We start from the raw sequence: 18,791 nt of genomic DNA, 5'->3' as shown, positions 1-18,791 counted from the left end.
TGACTTTGGATCTTTCTTTTTTCCAGACGTCTGTTGGGAGCTTCTTTCCTGTTTGGCTCCATTACTTCCTTGTTTACTTCCTGCACACATAAACCACATCATAACTTTGTTTATGTGATCTTAAAATGATAAATATGGAAAATGTATTAAATCTACTAAAAAAAGTGTTGAACCCAGAAATCAGACATAAGGCGAGGTGATTTAATCTGACAGCCTTTGAACGCAGCGTGAGGCATTTACTGGATATTAAAGGCTCCTTTAATGGAACATTTTCCTTTTTTATTCAGTTTTTTTTATACCGTTATTCCTCCTTGGTCAGGCAGCGGCACCATGGGAGGTCTTCATCACTTCATTAAAAAAAAAAGGTTTTATTTTCATTGCAGCGTTTTTCATCAATGTTTCCAACGTTACAGTCAAACCCTGTTTGGTTTCTCTGTCGTACAACCAGAGCTCCCAGTCCTTCCCGTTAGCATGTTCCCAAATAAAGCTAATATCAAACTAAATGTTCTTGGCCCCGTTTCCTCTGAATAAATATGGGCTGGTTTTTATGGTCACCGCCCGTCTACCGTAAAGATTCAGCCGTTTGTTCTCACTCAGGGGTGGTAATGTCTGTACTGGGACTGAGGGTGGACGGGGTTGCTGGTTCCAAACCGGAGCGGCGCTGTTGAGCCTAAAAAGGCAGTCCTGTAGCTCTGAGATGAGGGGAGTCCAAATCTGGGCCCCAGACCCTGCCCCTCCCGGGGCCGTGTCAGGTCCTGGCCGAGGAGGCCCGCGTACGGCGGCGCCCTGTAGGCGAGCCCCATCCCTCCGTACGGCCCCGGCGCCGGGAGGACCAGCGCCTGCACGTTCCGGCCCGGCGTGTCGAAGGAGAACTCTGGAGGCGGGCTGCTGGGTTTGGAGGGCGTGGAGGTCAGCGGGTCGAAGTCTCCTCCTCCTGGAGCAGAGGGGAAAGAGGAGGCGTAGGCCTCGGTGGGAGGCGTGACGGCCGGCGAGGAGAGCACGCCGCTCAGCAGCGGCCGGGTCCAGTCGTCCTTAAAGATCTGAACGGTCAGCGTGGAGACGAGCGGCAGGAGCCGGTTAGTGACGTGGGCCAGAACCAGCTGCTCGTTGGCGTCTCTGCGGATGCGGACGTGGGCGGAGCCAGCCTGGAGCACAGAGGGGAGAGAAACAAACCGCAATATTCACACAGACGCCTTTTAGCGTTAGAAAACACAAATATTAAGGCTGAAGCAGGAAAAAATGAGACCTTAAACGTCAGGATGTGACCTTAAACTCACTAAACGCTCGTCTTTGTTCCCACTTCTCTCTCCTCATGGCAACACTGAGGCGGCGAAAGGACAGGGTCACACTCACAAACACACACAGAGCCAGCGGGGCCCCGGGGGCTCGGGTGCAGTCAGGGGGGTCAAATCGGTTTGGACAGCTGCTCCGTTAGCGGTGGGCCAACAGCGAGCAGAAACATCCACACATGACATCAACAAGCACTACTGGGGCATCGATAGCTCAGGAAAACGATAACAACAGCATCAACAAAGGTAAACATGGCAGGCTGCGCCACCTGCAGGCAGAGGGAGGCACTGCGCCTCAGAGGACAGGAGGGAGCAAAGATGGCGTCCACTCTGACCTACAGCAGCTCTGTTCTGGATCCTTTATCTTTACTTTCTATCTTATTTCGGTTTGCCTTATGAAGCTGTTAAAACATTAAAACATCAACAATAAACAGATCAGGAAAGATTTCTGCATCATTTAAAGCTCAAACAGCTGAAATATTACCTGATTCAACTCATTTTATTACTTTTTTTAACACTGGCTGCTCACTGAAGCTCAAACTATCAGTGGCGTTCATATGGTGCCAGACATGTGGACTTGTTTGCACTTTAATAACAGAACCACCAATAGTAACAACATTTACAATCAATATGCATCTAATTACCAGATAAAATAGAGCATAAAGCATGAAAAAAAATGTATCACATTCACCTGATTATTTATAAACTAAATCCATCCTTGTGTGTTTGTGCAGGAGGTCTTAGTGTCTCCATTTAGTTTCAGCCAATTGAGATCAGAAACACTTTGAACAAAGATTGTGGCTAGCTTAACTTGGCTGTAAACACTTAGCTCTAACCGACCAATCAGAGGACAGAAAACGCCGACATAAGGCCCGCCCTCTAGCTGGCCCTCTGGGCAAACCTGAGATCTGATTGGCTGATAAAAACGTCCCTCATTAATATTGTTAAGGTAATATCATTCATTACTGCTGATTCTGGAGGCGCTGGGCAGATTTGATCGTCATGGCAACAGACTGAGCCTGAAATCTGATTGGACAGAAAATATAGCAACCAGATAAATGTAATGGAAGCAGCTCTGCCAAGAGAAACGCTGCAAAATTATTAGAACGGATTGTTTGGAATAAATTAATACAGTTGGAAAGTAGAAAATAAAAGTTTAGGTTAGCAGGAAGGTCCTGACTGCCCACCACTGATATCTATGATTTAATATTTATTTAGCTTTCATCTCGTTTATATAGAGGTGGGTTTTTTTTCTGCCTCCTTCCTGTTTAGGACAGACAATCATCTGTCCAATCACAGAACATTAACCTCCATCATATTTCTGCAGGTCTAGAAAACAACATCTATGTTTCTCTCACTGAGCACAAAGGAGACGCGATCTGGGCCACTAATCACCATAGCAACCAGTCAATCAACAATTTCTAACTTTCTGTTTTATTATAAAATAAACCAGCAAAAAAGAGCAGAGTTAAGTTTTTATAAAATAATTAAATACTAAAAAAACGAAACAAAACCAAACTTTGTAAGAAAACACAATCATTTAAAAAAGAAATGGAGAAAAAACTATTTTTATTTTATACAACTTATCTTATAAAGCTTAAAATGCGTCAATCTTTAACAATTTCTGCTAAGATGAATATTTATTTCCTGTTTTTAACCTTTTATTTAAAGAATAAGTTTTAGAGATCAAAGAAGCAGAAAACGGCAAGATTTCATTTTATTATTTCTACACTTTTATTTCTAATTTTAGATTTCAAAATAAAGGGAAAAATAAAACTTTTTTTATTTTATTTTCAGAAACGTTAATTAAAGGAAAACCAGACCAAAAAAATAAAATAAAAAAAGATAAACAGAGTCACTCTGATCCAGGGGTTTCATGGTACAGTGTGACTTCCCAGCTCACCATGTTGATCATGACCAACGCTCTGATGTCATCTACCTGCTCACGCTGTACTTCTAAAAACTACGTCAGCTCATTTAAAAAAAACATTAATTTAATGACTTTTAATTTTAATTACCAGTGGAAACCCTGAGGAAATCAAACTAATTTTAATTCCAGAGGAAATGCTCACTGGAACTCTTCAAATTAAGAGTCTAACTCTGTCTCAGCTCAGCTGATTAGCAGGAAGTTTAAACCCCTGATGTAGAGAGAAGCTCCTCCAGAGTAATCGGACCTTTGGTTGCGTCTGGATCACGACCTCTGAACTCGGTTAGCGTCTCCGCACCGCAGAGGGAACCCCCGCTATGAGTGACCCGCTCCCTCATCTCGCCTGGATCAGCAGATTCCTGCCCTGATCCAGAACGACCAAGCACAGAAAACTACCGGGAAGGAAAAGCAGCATTCAGAACCTCACCAAAGATCCAAAACCGAGGGTCCAGAAGTGCTCGTTTCGGACCTCCAGAACCCCGTCCAGAGTGGAAACCTGATGGACACAAACAGAACCCAACAGTCAGCAGGAATCCAAAACTTTACCACCTTAAATAAAGTCATCCCAGCTTGGCATAAACCGAACGCGTCCAGATGAGCCTGACAGCAGGACAGCGTATCTGTTAGCAGGTCTGCTAACTGCAGGACGGAACAGGAAGAGAGTCATGAAAAAGATGAGCCTCCTTAAAGTCTGCGCTCTAAACTGGGCTGTTTCTATTCTCCTAAAAACTCTGTTGGTGTTTCTATGCTTAATGCTAATCAGCTGCATATTAATCTAATAAACCGTTCAGTCTTTTATCAAGTTTATTGTTTTTTATTGCTTCTTCTAACGCTGTATTCTCAGTCATCAAGGTCAGAGTCATTCCTAAAAGTTAAATCAATCCTCTGGACTTTGTTTCCAAGTTTGAAGGCGTTTCTCTTCCATCCAGGAAGCTTTTTCAATTCAAAATGTCAGAAATAGCGTTTAGTTCCAGGTTTTATCCAGCAGCCCAACAAAGCCTGGTTTTAGTTTAGAAAACATGCAAATAGAAACGGATGAACGGGTCCCCCCCTTTGGAATGGGGGTCGTTTGGCTTCTTTGTTAGCCTGCAATGCCGCATACCTGTCTATGTCTCTGAAAGGGGGTCGTTAGAGGGAATAGTTGGCCTGGCTGAATTGGGGGACAGAAGACCTCACCTCTAATGCTGAATAACTAAATATTCTTGACTATGCGTCATAAATCAGGACATGACATCATACCAGCGTGTCACTAACAGAGATGGGAAGTAACGAAGTACAAATACTTCTCAAGTAGATTTTTCTGATATTTTTACTTTACTTTACTACTTATTTTTATGGCGACTTTTTACTTCTACTCCTTACATTTTTACACAAATATCTGTACTTTCTACTCCTTACATTTTAAAAAATTGGCTCGTTACTTTAGTTTTGAATCATTTCAATGGAGTTACCGTTATTATTTTTCACGTCACTGTGAAAACGGAGCCGTTTTCCCCCTCTGTTCCCAAAGTGTAGCCGCTGTCTATCACGCACAGCGTCACATCCTTCACTACATTTCCCAGCATGCACCACAAACCGGCCATCATGGCGGCGGCAGTTCCAAACAATTCACCAGGTAATTTACACTAGTTCCGAAATTACAACGTCACCTTTCATTCAACACTTTACTTACTCACCAGCGTAGCAAACTCTGAAGGTACCCACTGCGACAGTTTTAATATACATTCCGTAGTCGGTAATAAAACTTCCCAGTCAAATTACACATTCTCTTCCCTTAGTCCGTCAGCATACTGGTCCGTGTGGAAACACGTACCGCATCGGAGCCAGTCTCTTATCCATTGTCCCAGGGCATTGAAAAAGACTATTAGGGGGCAGGGGTGTTAAGTGGGATTTCAATGAATGTAATAATTGTTTGCATGGTAATAAGTAGGTGAAATGGTAATGTTAGCATGGTTAAATTATTTCATTAATATGTATGTTTTTGTATGAATGATGCTATTGTCTGTATTTATTTTTCTACAATGTTTTTTTTTTAATTAACTTTATTTAAACAAGGTGGGTAGAAACAAGTTAGGCAATAAGAACATTAGAATTCTAATTCTATAGAAGGCTTAGTAGAGGCAGATTTCAGAATGAAAATACAAAGTAACTTTGATGAGGAAAATAAAAAATGCGTGAGTAATGCTAATAATACAATAAAATAACATAAAGACAAGGGGATTCATATGTTAGGATTAATGTACATCAGTGGGCAGTTCCATTAGTATTTCAGTCAGGTATTTGTAAGATTCGATACATTCAAGAGATGTCAAATATAAATTAAATTCAGATAAAAAAATACTAAAGATAGGGGAGGATCTCAAGACTCTGTTTATAAATAAAGAATTTTGCTAAACAAAAAATTAGGTTACAACAGAGTTCTATTGTTTTGTCTTTCAATAGTATTCCAAAAACTACCATAGAAATAGAATTAGGGAGTGCAATTTTTGATTTGATCCATCTTTCTAAACAATTCCAAAATGTTTTAGTCTGACTGCATTCATAGAAGACATGGTCTACAGTTTCTACATCACTTTCACAGAATGAGCATTTATTGTCATCAATATTAAAACGGATTCTTAGTAGTTCTTTTGATGGGTAGATGGCAGTTTCTTTAGCTTTTGGTTGTATAGGAAGTTAAAAAAAAAAGGTCTTGGTATTTCAATTTTTGTTCAAATTTGCAAAGAATGTTATTTTTATTTATTTTCCCAGGGAACAAAGTTTCATTTAGATAGTTTCTAATTGTGTGGTTATTGAATTTTTGATCAGTGATTGATATTCCATTAATAGATAAATCGGGTAGTTTGGGGGTAATTGGATGATATATTATTATATTTTGAATCTGATTAATAAATTGTTCTGGCAAGGCGTTAAGTTATCTTGTAAATTCATCTTTTGGAGGAAGGAACTGATATTTTGTACAGAATTGTTCGTAATTTAATATGTAACCATTAGTGTCCATTAAGTGTATAATAGACCAAATATTCTTCTCCATCCAATCTTTGTAGAATAATGACTTATTGCGATGTAGAATAAATCTATTATTCCATATGATAGAGGAGTGTGGCGAGTAGTTATGAACATATATCATTTTCCATTTTTTCTACAATGTTAACTGTGCTTTATTGGGGATTTCCCTTCCTGTTTAGTTGGGCTGTCCCAATTGGCTGATTATTGGTGGGTCTATTTAAGGGGCACACTCCCAATGGCTTAGGGGTCTGCTTGGAGAGACTGGTTGGAGAAACTGCTCTTCAAGGTCTGCTTAGAGAGACTATATTTAAAGTCAGCTTGCTGTGAGGCTGTCAGTGTTTTGTATTGCCTGCAATGGCCGGTTTTGTTTTCTTTATTTGAAAGTATTTTGTTTTTTTTTGTCTTCACCGTTGCACCAGTAAACCGCTACACGCTTTTGAACTGGAATTTTGTTGTCCGCTGGTTCTTACCACCTTTTTGCAAGTCATCTGCTTACTCCTCCTCTGACGTGAGACGGGAGCTGGCGAGCCGTTTTCTCACAAATAGCAAATTCAATCTAATCGGATGGGAATCTACGTTGCATTTGACGCACCACTACAAGATGAATCGACAGATTCGGCGGTATTCATTGGCGGCAAATCATTGCAGCTTGGTGGCGGTGGCGTTAGCATAGTAGCATGGACGACGAGATGATTGAAAATGAACACAACGGAGATCTAGTCCTATTGGCAGACATCCATTTAAAATGTAGGCAACGGCATGAAAAAAGTGGTTTCTACTTTTACTTTTATACTTTAAGTAAATTTACAAGCCTGTACTTTGTTACTTTTACTTGAGTAAAGAAGTTTAATCAGTACTTCCACTTTTACCAGAGTATTTTTTAACACAAGTATCTGTACTTTTACTCAAGTACGGAAAGTGAGTACTTTTGCCATCTCTGGTCACTAATGACCAGTGAAAGGACTTTTTCATCCTGCTGGAGGTTTTTCTAAATCAGAAAAGATTTGATGATTTTTTTTTTCTGCACAGCTGTCTGAAGGGGCGGGGCCACTACAGCATTAAATCAGGTGGCTTTAGACTTTGACTAGGCCACTGGAACACAATAATCCTTTCCTGATTGAGTCCGTCACTTTAGAGAACTTCTAAAGAATCTTTCCTCATGGCCATGACCTTTGACCTGCTAACGAAGGCATGAAGCGTCTGAGATAGAGCTGCACAGCTTCCCTCCCCAACATCAGACTGAATCTGCACAGATGGCCGAAGTCTGAGGAGGCTGCTTCTGCTGGACCGTTGCTGATGTTGCTGAAAACTCCTGCCTGACTTGATGAAGCTTTTTGCTTTCAAAGCGTGCCGCCAACTGATAATCATTCTATTCTATTCAGTGTATTTCTATAGTGACATTTCACAACATATATAATCTTTAGACTCTTTCCAGTTCAGCAGATCATCCAGTCAGATTGATTCAAAGTTTTCTATCTAAGGAAAACCAGCTGATTGCATCGACTCATTGACTCTTCAGCAATCCCTCACACTAAGCATGCTTGTAGCGACAGTGGAGAGGAAAAACTCCCTTTGAACAGGAAGAAACCTCCAGCAGAACCAGGCTCAGTGTGAGCGGCCATCTGCTGAGGCCCACTGGGGTTCAAGGAGACACAAGCAGACATAGAAAAAGAAGCATAGATACAAAAGGCAACTGTCAACCAGCTCCACAGGCGGCCCCGTCCAGGAAACACACAGCCAGGCAGACGAGCTCCGAGCCAGCTCCCATGTCAGAGGATGAAGAGAGCACATCCAGTTAGCCACAGTCAGAGAAACAGGACTACACTGGAAAACAGGCCAAGCTCCAACATCTAGAAACAAAGGTGTTGATGGCAGCAGCACAGCTGATATTTCTCTCCAGGATGGAGTCACAGCCAAACAGGAACAGACCAGATGAAGCTACTATGAGAAAAAGCAGAGAGAGCAGAACGTTAGAGATTGAACTAACAGATTCTGCAGAGTGGGAGAATAGAGATAGAATGAAGCAGAATGATGAAAAAGGGGTCCCTATGTCCTCCAGCAGTCTAAGCCTATAGCAGCAGAACTATAGAGATAGCTCAGGATAACCTGAGTCTATCCTTAAAAGTTTCTGTAAACTTCAGGTTAGAACCCCTTAAAGCGACTTTAACCGTTTGGTTTCCTGCTATAAAGTGGCTAACAGCTGATTAGGAAACACCCAGAAATCTAAGACATGGCGGATCGGTCTCTGAGAATCAGCTCACCTCTCTGAGGATCTTGTCCAGCTGTCCGATGACGTGGGACGGCGTGGTCTGTGGAGGAGACACAGGAGGACATTAATGATCGGGCTGCAGACTCCTGAGGCACAAACACGAGCAGCGACGGCGCTCTGACCTGCAGCAGCACTTTGCCGCTGTACACGCTCATCGGGTACATGGTGCCGAAGGTCATGAGGGCGATGGCGACGGCCGACGCCGTGTCCACAGCGTTGTAGTTACTGAACACAAACACAGAGCATCCGTCAGAACAGCTGACACCACCATCATCATCATCATCATCATCGGATTTTAGACCCCGCCCATCAGAATCCAGTCCTCACTTGATTTCTATGAGCATGTAGGTGACGCAGAGGGAGAGCGCTCCGGCCAGGTTAATAAGCACAAACGGGTTCATCCGAGGAAGGAGGACGCTGCTGAGGCCCGGAACGGTGCCACACAGGCTGGAAGCAGAGAGGAAGAGGATTAGTGATCGGCTCCAGTTTTAGCTTCAGAGACGAAGGAAAACAGAACAAGGAGCTTTTGGAACAAGATTTAAACTTTACTGAGAAATCAGGTTCAGATATGAAGCACTGAACAACGTTCTGCTTTAGCATCACTGTCACATGCAGGGAGGGAATTTACCTTTAATAAATACTGGGCAGCTGCTTAGGGCCCCAAAAAACTCTGTTTCCATGTCTGGTTAATACAACTATACCTTATTTCTGCACATTAATTATGTTTTTGATAAAAATGCCATCAGAACGCTGATAATATTAAGTGTGTCTCAGCCCCCCCCTTCAGTGTCCACCATATTGGATCAGTCCATTTGCTGCACATGTTCAGAAAGGTCCAAACAGACAGCAGCAAACCATTTGAAAACAAACCATGCAAAGAGCAGTGTTGCCAACTTAGCGCTTTAGTCGCTATATTTAGCCACTTTTCAGACCCCTCTAGCACTTTGATTTCTAAAAAACTCCTAGCGCCAAATCTAGAGACTTTTTTCTGCTACCGGAGACTTTGGAGACAACATCTAAAAGCAGCGAACTCTGCTCTCCAGAGCGAGTAGATTGGTAACCCCGCCTCCTGCTCTCCTCTATCTTGTCTGCTGTCATGATTCATGCAGCTATTATTTCATCCAAATGAAAAATGGAGAACAGATAAGCAGATCATGGCTTGTCTACAGTCAAAAGAAGGACTGGGTTATTTACTTTGGCCTTTTTGGAAACACAGGAAGGAGCAATCAGCTAAGTGAGCTTAGTGCTTGGAAAAAATCTTTCATTCCTTTAGAGACAGCATGAAAAGTCAGCTGAGTACAAAACATAGAGAGGAAAACAAGAAGAAAAGGGACGAGAAGAGAGGGACACAACCTAGAACAGATAATGGATGTGTATTCTATTAACATTTCTACATCTGGAGAATGGGACTGTTCTATGTGTTCTCCATTCAGAGGGCCCCCTGCCTGTCTTTGCCTAGGGCCCCAAATTTCCTAAATCCGACCGTGTGGAAAATGTCGCTTTGAAGTATTTAATAAATCGGCATTATTATTTATACTGGAGGACCAGGTTATGCTAGCACGCAGGAAACATCTGCAAGACGTTTAAAATTTTAAAACTACCCCTAAATGATTCTCTTCTTCACTTCCGGAACTTGATCATAAACCACTGTCGATGTTCTTATATCAGCTTCCAAACACTTTATTTATGAATACATCCTGCAGTCTAATGGGGGCAATATTGTGAAGTAATCGATGGTCACCGAAGATGGCGGCAGAAATTAGAACCGGGTTGTCTTTATTCGCTCCGTCCCGCCAGCAGCTGATGATTGGGGGTTATATGGACCGTGCGACCAGGTGCCAGCGAGTTCAGGCCGTGTTAGCTCCGTTTCTACGGCGATTTCCCAACATTTTGTTCTTAGATTTTCAGGTTTCTCTATAAATAACAGATAAAACGTCTCAGATTTTGTTTAATCTTATAAAGTGTGTTTAGCACGTGTTGACCAGAAAAATGACGCATCCAGAGGTCATTTCAAGGTCTAACAATGTTCCAATTATAGCAGTAATCAGGGGAAAACGTATCTGCACCCTTTAAACAATGGAAAGCAGCTTTAATCTTTTATGTCATTTCTGCCACTGATAGAATCCTTGGTGGGATGCGGGGGCCGGCAGACAGAGGACCACCTGTGGAGCCGTAATGGTTCTGGATTTGGCTGAAGGCCACTTCAGCAGCAAGCAGCATTTTAATGCGATGTGACAGCAGAAGCCCAGGCGTGGGAGGGCGTCCCCATGCGGCGTCACGAGAGCAGGACCGTTTTAGAAGCGGCAGCTGAGTGATGAGGATGTCGGGCTGGATTTAATCAGACGCTTCATAGAAGGAGGTCAAACGGTTCGCCCGTCCTCCTCTCCTCCATCATCGGCTCAGATCACAGCGTATCCAAACAAACCACCTTTCCTGTAAAAATGACCTGAAATATGTTTGGACTGAACCAGCAGGGTGTACGGTAGAGGAGGGGTGATGGCCTGGGCTTGTTTTACAGATCAGTCTCATTTACAGGCAGCTGAACGCTCCGCTCCGGATGGACAGCATCTCTGAGTTTCCATCATAGAGGTCAGCTGATGTCATCCTGAACAGAGGCGTCAAATAACAAAGTACAAATACTTTGTTACCTCACTGAGAAAGAAATGTTGGCTAACTTACTATACTTACTGGACTAATTATTATTTTTTTTTGCATTTTTACGGCACTAGTGACTCGTTTGTTTGACAGTATGTTAACAGGAATGAGAGAGGCGGAGAGACATGAGGCAAAGGACCACAAGTCGGATTCGAACCCGTGTCGGACACATTGAGGACTACGGCCTCTTTAGGCAGGTCTCCCAGTGGCTTCTGGGTATCACACCCGGCCCGGTGTTCTAGGAACAGATTAATGGGTCAATGAAAGCCTCTCCGGGTAAATCAGCCCCGCGCCGAGTGTCAGATTGAATATCCTAAGTGTCGGAATCCAGCGCTGCAGGCGAGCTCCTTCGAAGGAGCGGAGCTCGGCGCCACGAGGCGTTTGTCATTAGATGATGTTTAAAAACAACAGCAGCGTGGATGTTAACACGTAATTAATGTCAGACATCCCCTCAGGCTGGACGCAAGACAACAGGAAGGGCTAAACGGAGATCAGCACTGGAACTGTCCTTCCTAAAATCCAGGGATGCTGAATAGTGGAGGCGCCGCAGGAAGCGGATGTTACTGGGACGTGTTGGGATTGAGGACAGTCTGTGTTTGGCTGAAACCCGGCAGAGTTGGGCTGAGCTGAACCTCCTTGTGTCCCTGAAGAACGTCGGGGCTCAGGCAGAAAACAGAAACATCTGATTAAACCTTCTCTACATTGATCTCATGTACCGTATTTTCACGACTATAAGGCGCACTTAAACGTCTTTTTTTTCCCTCAAAATGTGCGGTGCGCCCTATGGTGCGGTGCGCCTTATGTGTGTTGTAACTGCGACTTTTGAGACCACCTCATTGAGGAGATGATGAAAGAGTGGCTGAATGTAAGGAGACCAGGTGTTTTTTTTTTCCACTCATCACCATCGCTGTTAATATGTAACTCCATGCGTGCCCATCTCACAGCTGATGTGAAAAACATGGGGAAACAACTTAACGCTGTGCTCGCTGTTCAACCGCTGGACATCGGTGTGAACCGGACCCAGCAGGTGCAGCAGAAGCAGCGAGTTTACATGCAAAGTCAATGGTTGACGCGCGTATAGGTGCAGCAAAAGGTCCCGCAGCGCGTTTTGAGCAGCAGGCGCTGCGGTCGGGAGCGTTTAAGCATCTGCCAACGCGCTGCTGCTGCTCGAGATGGAAAAATTGAAGTTTTGCTGCTGGACGCGCCGCATCAACCAATCAGAGAAGCTGATCTGGGAGCTGACAGCGAGACAGACACAGCGCCAATATGATATTAACGCAAATGGAAAAGGCTGGATGGATGAGGAGATGATGAAAGCGTGGCTGAGGCAGGTGTAGCCTATGTGAGGAGACCAGGTGCTTTTTTCCACGCATCACCATCGCTGCGTGCCCATCTCACAGCCGATGTGAAAAAAAAGGTGAATCAAATGAACGCTGTGCTCGCCGTTATCCCGGGAGGTCTGACAAAGGAACTTCCACCGCTCGACATCGGTGTGAAGCGGCCGTTCAAAGTAAGGCTGCGAGCGGCGTGGGAGCGATGGATGAAAGACGGAGACCACAGTTTCAGGATAAGTGGAAGGCAGCGCCGGGCGAGTTACGCCACCGTTTGCGGATGGATTGTTGATGCTCGGACTAACGTGTCTGCTGGCTCTGTTGTTCGAGCTTTCGCAAAAGCCGGCATTATTTCTGAGGAGCTGCGCTGCACGGAAAGTGACTCTGACAGCGAAGAAGGGGAAATTGGCATGTCTGATTTAGCGCAGCTGTTTAATTCAGAAACAGAGGATGATGACTTTGATGGGTTTGATTAATACTTTGTAATAAATACATGAATAAAGCACAATCATACTCAGTTTTGCTCCCGCTCTATTTTTCTACCTGAAAACTTAATTCAACAGCAGCCTCTGGGCGGGTCTCCTCCTCTTCACCGCGGTGGCTGGCAGGTGTTTTTCATCTAAATAATCTAAATCTTGCAGCTATATTTGCTGTGATCAGTGGGAATTAAGTAGCTTTATTATGTTTTTAAGTGAGAAAGTCCACCTGAAAACTTAATAATTGCAGTCAGTTCATCCAGATTATCTATTTCTGTCGGAGGCGCTCAGACCCCCACATACCAGCGGTGCGCCGACAGGAGAAATCCTTTCATCAGCAGCCTCTAGGCTGGGCAGCCTCCGGGTTCACGCGGTGGATGGCAGGTGTTTTTCATCTAAATAATTTAAACTGCAGGCACCAGGATACCGGTAATAAAAGCGAACATATTCCGTCGGCAGGTTTCAGGATTTTAGGTTAATTTAGGAGTCATCACAGCGCTGTGTCATCTGCGATGTGTCTGTCTCACGGCCAGCTGCCAGGTTTGATTAATACTTTGTAATAAATACATGAATAAAGCACAATCATACTCAGTTTTGCCCCCGCTGTATTTTTAAATACGCAGTAGAGGTATTTAAAGGTAGTAGAGGACATGTACCGGTATATAAAAAACGCGCCCTATAGTCCGGTGCGCCTTATGTGTGTGTTAAATACAGAAATGGGACACATAACTGAGAGTGCGCCTTTTAGTACGGTGCGCCTTATGGTCGTGAAAATACGGTACGAAATACGCAGGAGCGCTAGAAAAGCTCTCAGCTCAAACTTTGACTAGACCATGGCAACCATCGCCCGATCGCCCCCGGCAAGTAGTTTTTATTGTCGGGAGAGTACAAATTTAATTGCATTTGCATTTATCACTCAAAATTACTTTTAAATCACTGACATTCACTTAAAAAAGGACCCACAAGTAGGGATGCACGATATTGAGATTCTGGCGGATATGCGGATATTTTAAAACTCATGTAGCCGATAACCGATATCGATACCGATGTTAAAGCTGGACAAAAATAAGTAGTCATTGAAAATAGCAGTTTTTTTATCCATTTCTGACACTTTGAAAAATAATATACTCAAATATATTTTCATACGCTGATATCAAATAGATTTTTAAAAACGCGGTATCGATCTATTTTACTTTCAAAATCTGGTGAAATTTCATCGTTCTGTTACAAACTCTCGTGATATTTTGCAAATTCTTGTGAGATTTTGTTAGTAAAATAGATCGATACAGCGTCAATATATCAACATATAAAAATATGGCAACATTTGGTGAATTTTCGGGGGATTTCGTAGCATAACGATGACATATAGCAATATTTCATTAGTAAAAGAGATTGATATGGTGTTTTTAAATGGCAATATATCAGCATATGAAGATATTGGGATATTTTAATGGATCAATATTTTTTCCCTCGTCTTTAGAAGTTTTTAAGTCAAATATCGGGTTAAATATCGGTGGGGTGGCCGATGTCCGATATTCAGTTTTAAGGCCGATACCGATAGGGGGCCGATTATATCATGCATCCCTACCCACAAGCTTTGCCAGCGCCATTTTTGTTGTTTTGTACATATTCTTGCGTGATTTGAAAAAGCCGCGTGATATATATATATATATATACAAAAATGAATATTAGGAACTATATCTATCAAACATTATACTGGGCAAGTAAAAATTGTTTCTGGGTAAATGAAATGTGAAAGTCACTTGCCCTTTGGGCAAGTGGTAAAAATCCTTAACGTCAACCCTTGCATGGTCTCACCAACTATAAGAGGTTTTCCAGGTCTAGAAGCAGCAAAGCATGTCCAGACCATCACACTGCCACCACCGTGTTCAACTGTGGGCTAGTTGCTGAAATGCTTCGTTAGTTTATGATGTAATGAGACGCAGACAGAACATTTTCCAGGCTGTTGGTGATGACCACCATATTTTCTGGTTCACGTAGGACGGCCCTCTGAGTTTTGTTGTGGTTTTGAACTGTCTGACGGAGCCCATTTTATCCAGCCTGAACCTCACCTCTAACACGATGAGGTCTGCAGAGCTGTAGGTTCTCCTGACCTCCTGGATGAGACATTGAAGGGCTTTAGGAGCAGCTTAGGTAGACTTAACCTGCTCTGTGTTTCCCCATGAGTGGATAAAGGTTCCCAACCCAAAAAACCGTGGAAGTGGCTTTGCAACCTTTCTAGACACAAAGACATGGATAACCTCTCTGTTCTGGAATCTCATTTAGCTCCTCAATTCAAGAAAAAAGGAATTATTTTAAGGAGAAAAATTACATATTTAGATGTAATTTCTTTGCAGTGAAACTAAAGCAAACACAAATTTCACACCAACTAAATTCACCGGAACATAAATAAAAACCAAACCTTATATCTAATAAACCTGTCGGTATAAACAGCCAGAGAAATTACATCCATTTATGGAAATTGTCTGAAAAGGGGAATGAAGAAGTACAACAAAAGTTTTTAAACAGAGAGAAAAAAATAGAAACATTTAACTAAATGTATATAAATAGAAATCATCAAAATCTCATTTAATGGAAGCCTCTGTTTAGAAATATTAAACAGAATGTGATCACTAGGCAGAATCTTCCTCTCTAACAGGAGCAGCTCTACATTATAAAGAACATTAATATATTTATGAATAAAGATAATTATGCAGTTTTCTTGGACCTGATGCAGCGTGACACAGATCTGCACTTTAACACATAAAAACAAACATATTTTAATAAACCATGAAATGAAGCTATTTAGTGCTTTAAAACAAGCAACATGAATCTGACTTTGATTGATTTATCTGATGTAGTAAATCTGTCAAAAGATTTGGTTTTTAGCGGATACAGAAAGATTTCTTATAGATTAGAGGAATATATCAGTTTATTAATGAAATCTACTAATATAGCAGAATCTGCAGCCAAAATGACCAAACTAAATGTTTGAAAAATAAGAAGTCCAGTAAAATAACCGATTCCTGTTAATTTAAGAATATTTTCCAAAAATCTAGGAGTTAAAAAGTAGAAAAAAAGAGAAAAAGTCATTCTTTAGTTTTCTTCTTTAAATCTTAAATATAATTCAATGTTGTCTTCTTTGCTAATCAACAGCAGCTCCATAGTTTCCTTTAAACATTATTTAATCAGAAGTTTCTTGGAGAAATTGAGTTTTATCATAATCAAAACCAACATATATCCTCCAGATCAGTGAGAAATAAAGCCTGAGAGGAGAGGAAATGGATGAACCTGATGATCCTTTAATCCCTGCTGGTGCATCGATATAATTCAACATAAAACCATGTGTGTGTTTGAGAGTCACTCAGGATTAAAACCAAGGCAAACACTTGATAATCCAGTCCAATGTTTCCCCAGCAACTCATTAAAACTGTCCAAACTGATATTCCTTCATCAGTTTTAACACAACAGTGATGTTCATCCACTGAGCCGCTCCTCTGGCTGCTCATTAAAGGACTTCCATCTAATGTCTGGATCAAACATAAACTCCTCTAGTCTGACTGGTTGAAGTGGATCAACTCCAGCAGGTGTAAACTTAAACCGAATCTGGTTCCACTCAGCAAAGAAAACAGCTGGAACCAGAAGGTTTTAAAAGACATGAAGACAAATATTATTAATCTAACTACAAATGCACAACAGTTTTAAATCCTTCAAGTCCAGGGCGCCGTAATAAGGGGGGAGAGTTAGGAAGATTCTAGAGGAGGGGCCCAAAAGAATAAGAAAAGACGCGTCCAAATAGATATTTCAAATATGAAAAAAAATCCAGTAATAAATGAAATAATGTATGTGTTCTCCCTCATTTTTCACCAGTAAACTGTGAAACAAAGCGCAAATAAATCGACCATCCAAGTTTTTCATCCACCAGTTTAAAGTTAATGTATATAATGTATTATTTTTTGCCGCCGCCCCTATTCAAGTCCAACAAAAGTTGGCAAAACTCTTTTGATTTCAGCAGGAATTTTGTGTATTTACCCTTAATTAAAGTAAGTAAATAAGATTATTTGGACTTAAAATGAGTATTGTTACTCTTAAAATAAGGTAATGAGATAATATGCAGTTGAAATAAGATAATGAAATGTTTTTTTTTCTTATTTTAAATGTAAATTGTCTTGTTCCATTGGCAAAATGTCTCACTTAACTCCTCAATTCAAGAAAAAAAAACTGACATATTTTAAGAAAAAATGGCTTTTTTAGATTTAAATTTTTTGCAGTGTGCAGCACAGAATTCCAGAATCCATTGGCTTCCATCTTTGAGCCCCGTTACAAATCCATGACTCCATGACAAGAAAAAGAAGCTGCAGAGTGATGCTGCTAGCTGAGACCTAAACAATGCTGAGTTGCTATGGTGATTCCAGGGCAGGAGGCGGGATTCCACAGCATCAGCAAGAGATAAATCTCTAAGCTGGGCTCTAAGATGGACCTTCAGCGTGAAATCTAAAAATCCTTGAAACTCCAGGGTTACCTGTGGAGTACCACAGGGATCAGTGCTAGGACCAATTCTCTTTACTTTATACATGCTCCCAATTGGTAGAGTTATTAGACAGCATGGGATTAATTTCCACTGTTATGCTGATGATACCCAGCTATATCTGGCTATAAATCCAGATGAAGCTAACCCATTACATAGATTACAGGCATGTCTGAAGACATAAAAACCCTGGATGACTCTTAACTTTCTGCTTCTGAATGCAGACAAAACAGAGTAGTCTTTGGACCAGAGTCTCTGAAAAAGAAGCTGATTAGTCAGTCACTTCATTTGGATGGGATTAAACTGATTTCAGATAATAAAGTAAAAAATCTTGGTGTTATTTTTGATCAGGACCTGTCATTTAAATCCCATATCAAAGAGGTTTCTAGAGTTTCCTTCTTTCATCTGAGGAATATTGCAAAAATGAGCAATCTCCTGTCCAGGGGTGATGCTGAGAAACTAGTCCATGCATTTGTTACTTCAAGGCTGGACTATTGTAATTCTTTACTATCAGGAAGTCCACAAACTGTAGTTAAAAGCCTTCAGCTGATCCAAAATGCTGCAGCCAGAGTTCTGATGAAAATGAAAAAGAGAGATCATATCTCGCCTATCCTGGCTTCTCTTCATTGGCTTCCTATTAAATCCAGAATAGAATTTAAAATCCTCCTTCTCACATATAAAGCCTTAAATGGCCAAGCTCCCTCTGATATCAGAGATCTGATTGTTCCTTATGTTCCTAACAGAGCACTTCGCTCTCAATCTGCAGGTTTACTAGTGGTTCCTAGAATTTCTAAAAGTAGAATGGGAGGCAGATCTTTTAGTTCTCAGGCTCCTCTCCTGTGGAACCAACTACCAGTTTTAGTCCGTGAGGCAGACACCCTGTCTACTTTTAAGGCTAGGCTTAAAACTTTCCTTTTTGATAAAGCTTATAGTTAGAGTGGCTCAGGTTATCCTGAGCTATCTCTATAGTTCTGCTGCTATAGGCTTAGACTAGTGGAGGACATAGGGACCCCTTTTTCATCATTCTGCTTCATTCTATCTCTATTCTCCCACTCTGCAGAATCTGTTAGTTCAATCTCTAACGTTCTGCTCTCTCTGCTTTTTCTCATAGTAGCTTCATCTGGTCTGTTCCTGTTTGGCTGTGACTCCATCCTGGAGAGAAATATCAGCTGTGCTGCTGCCATCAACACCTTTGTTTCTAGATGTTGGAGCTTGGCCTGTTTTCCAGTGTAGTCCTGTTTCTCTGACTGTGACTAACTGGATGTGCTCTCTTCATCCTCTGACATGGGAGCTGGCTCGGAGCTCGT

The 18,791-nt window shown here is 41.8% G+C and overlaps 1 protein-coding gene across 1 annotated transcript; it reads right to left on the bottom strand.

Moving 5' to 3' along the window:
- Positions 1-348: 348 nt before the first annotated feature.
- Positions 349-8,972, bottom strand: LOC119780286 (zinc transporter 6-like). The gene is made up of 5 exons (XM_038280276.1): positions 8,822-8,972; positions 8,617-8,719; positions 8,487-8,534; positions 3,644-3,712; positions 349-1,145 (listed from the first exon to the last, which is right to left on the bottom strand). Exons 1-5 carry the CDS (start codon positions 8,893-8,895, stop codon positions 594-596), a joined length of 846 nt encoding a protein of 281 aa, XP_038136204.1. The 5' UTR covers positions 8,896-8,972; the 3' UTR covers positions 349-593.
- Positions 8,973-18,791: the final 9,819 nt, after the last annotated feature.

This window comes from Cyprinodon tularosa, unplaced genomic scaffold, assembly GCF_016077235.1.
Source record: "Cyprinodon tularosa strain WSP-4 unplaced genomic scaffold, ASM1607723v1 ctg1587, whole genome shotgun sequence".
NCBI lineage: Eukaryota > Metazoa > Chordata > Actinopteri > Cyprinodontiformes > Cyprinodontidae > Cyprinodon > Cyprinodon tularosa.
This window is presented reverse-complemented; position numbering and strand designations above follow the sequence as displayed.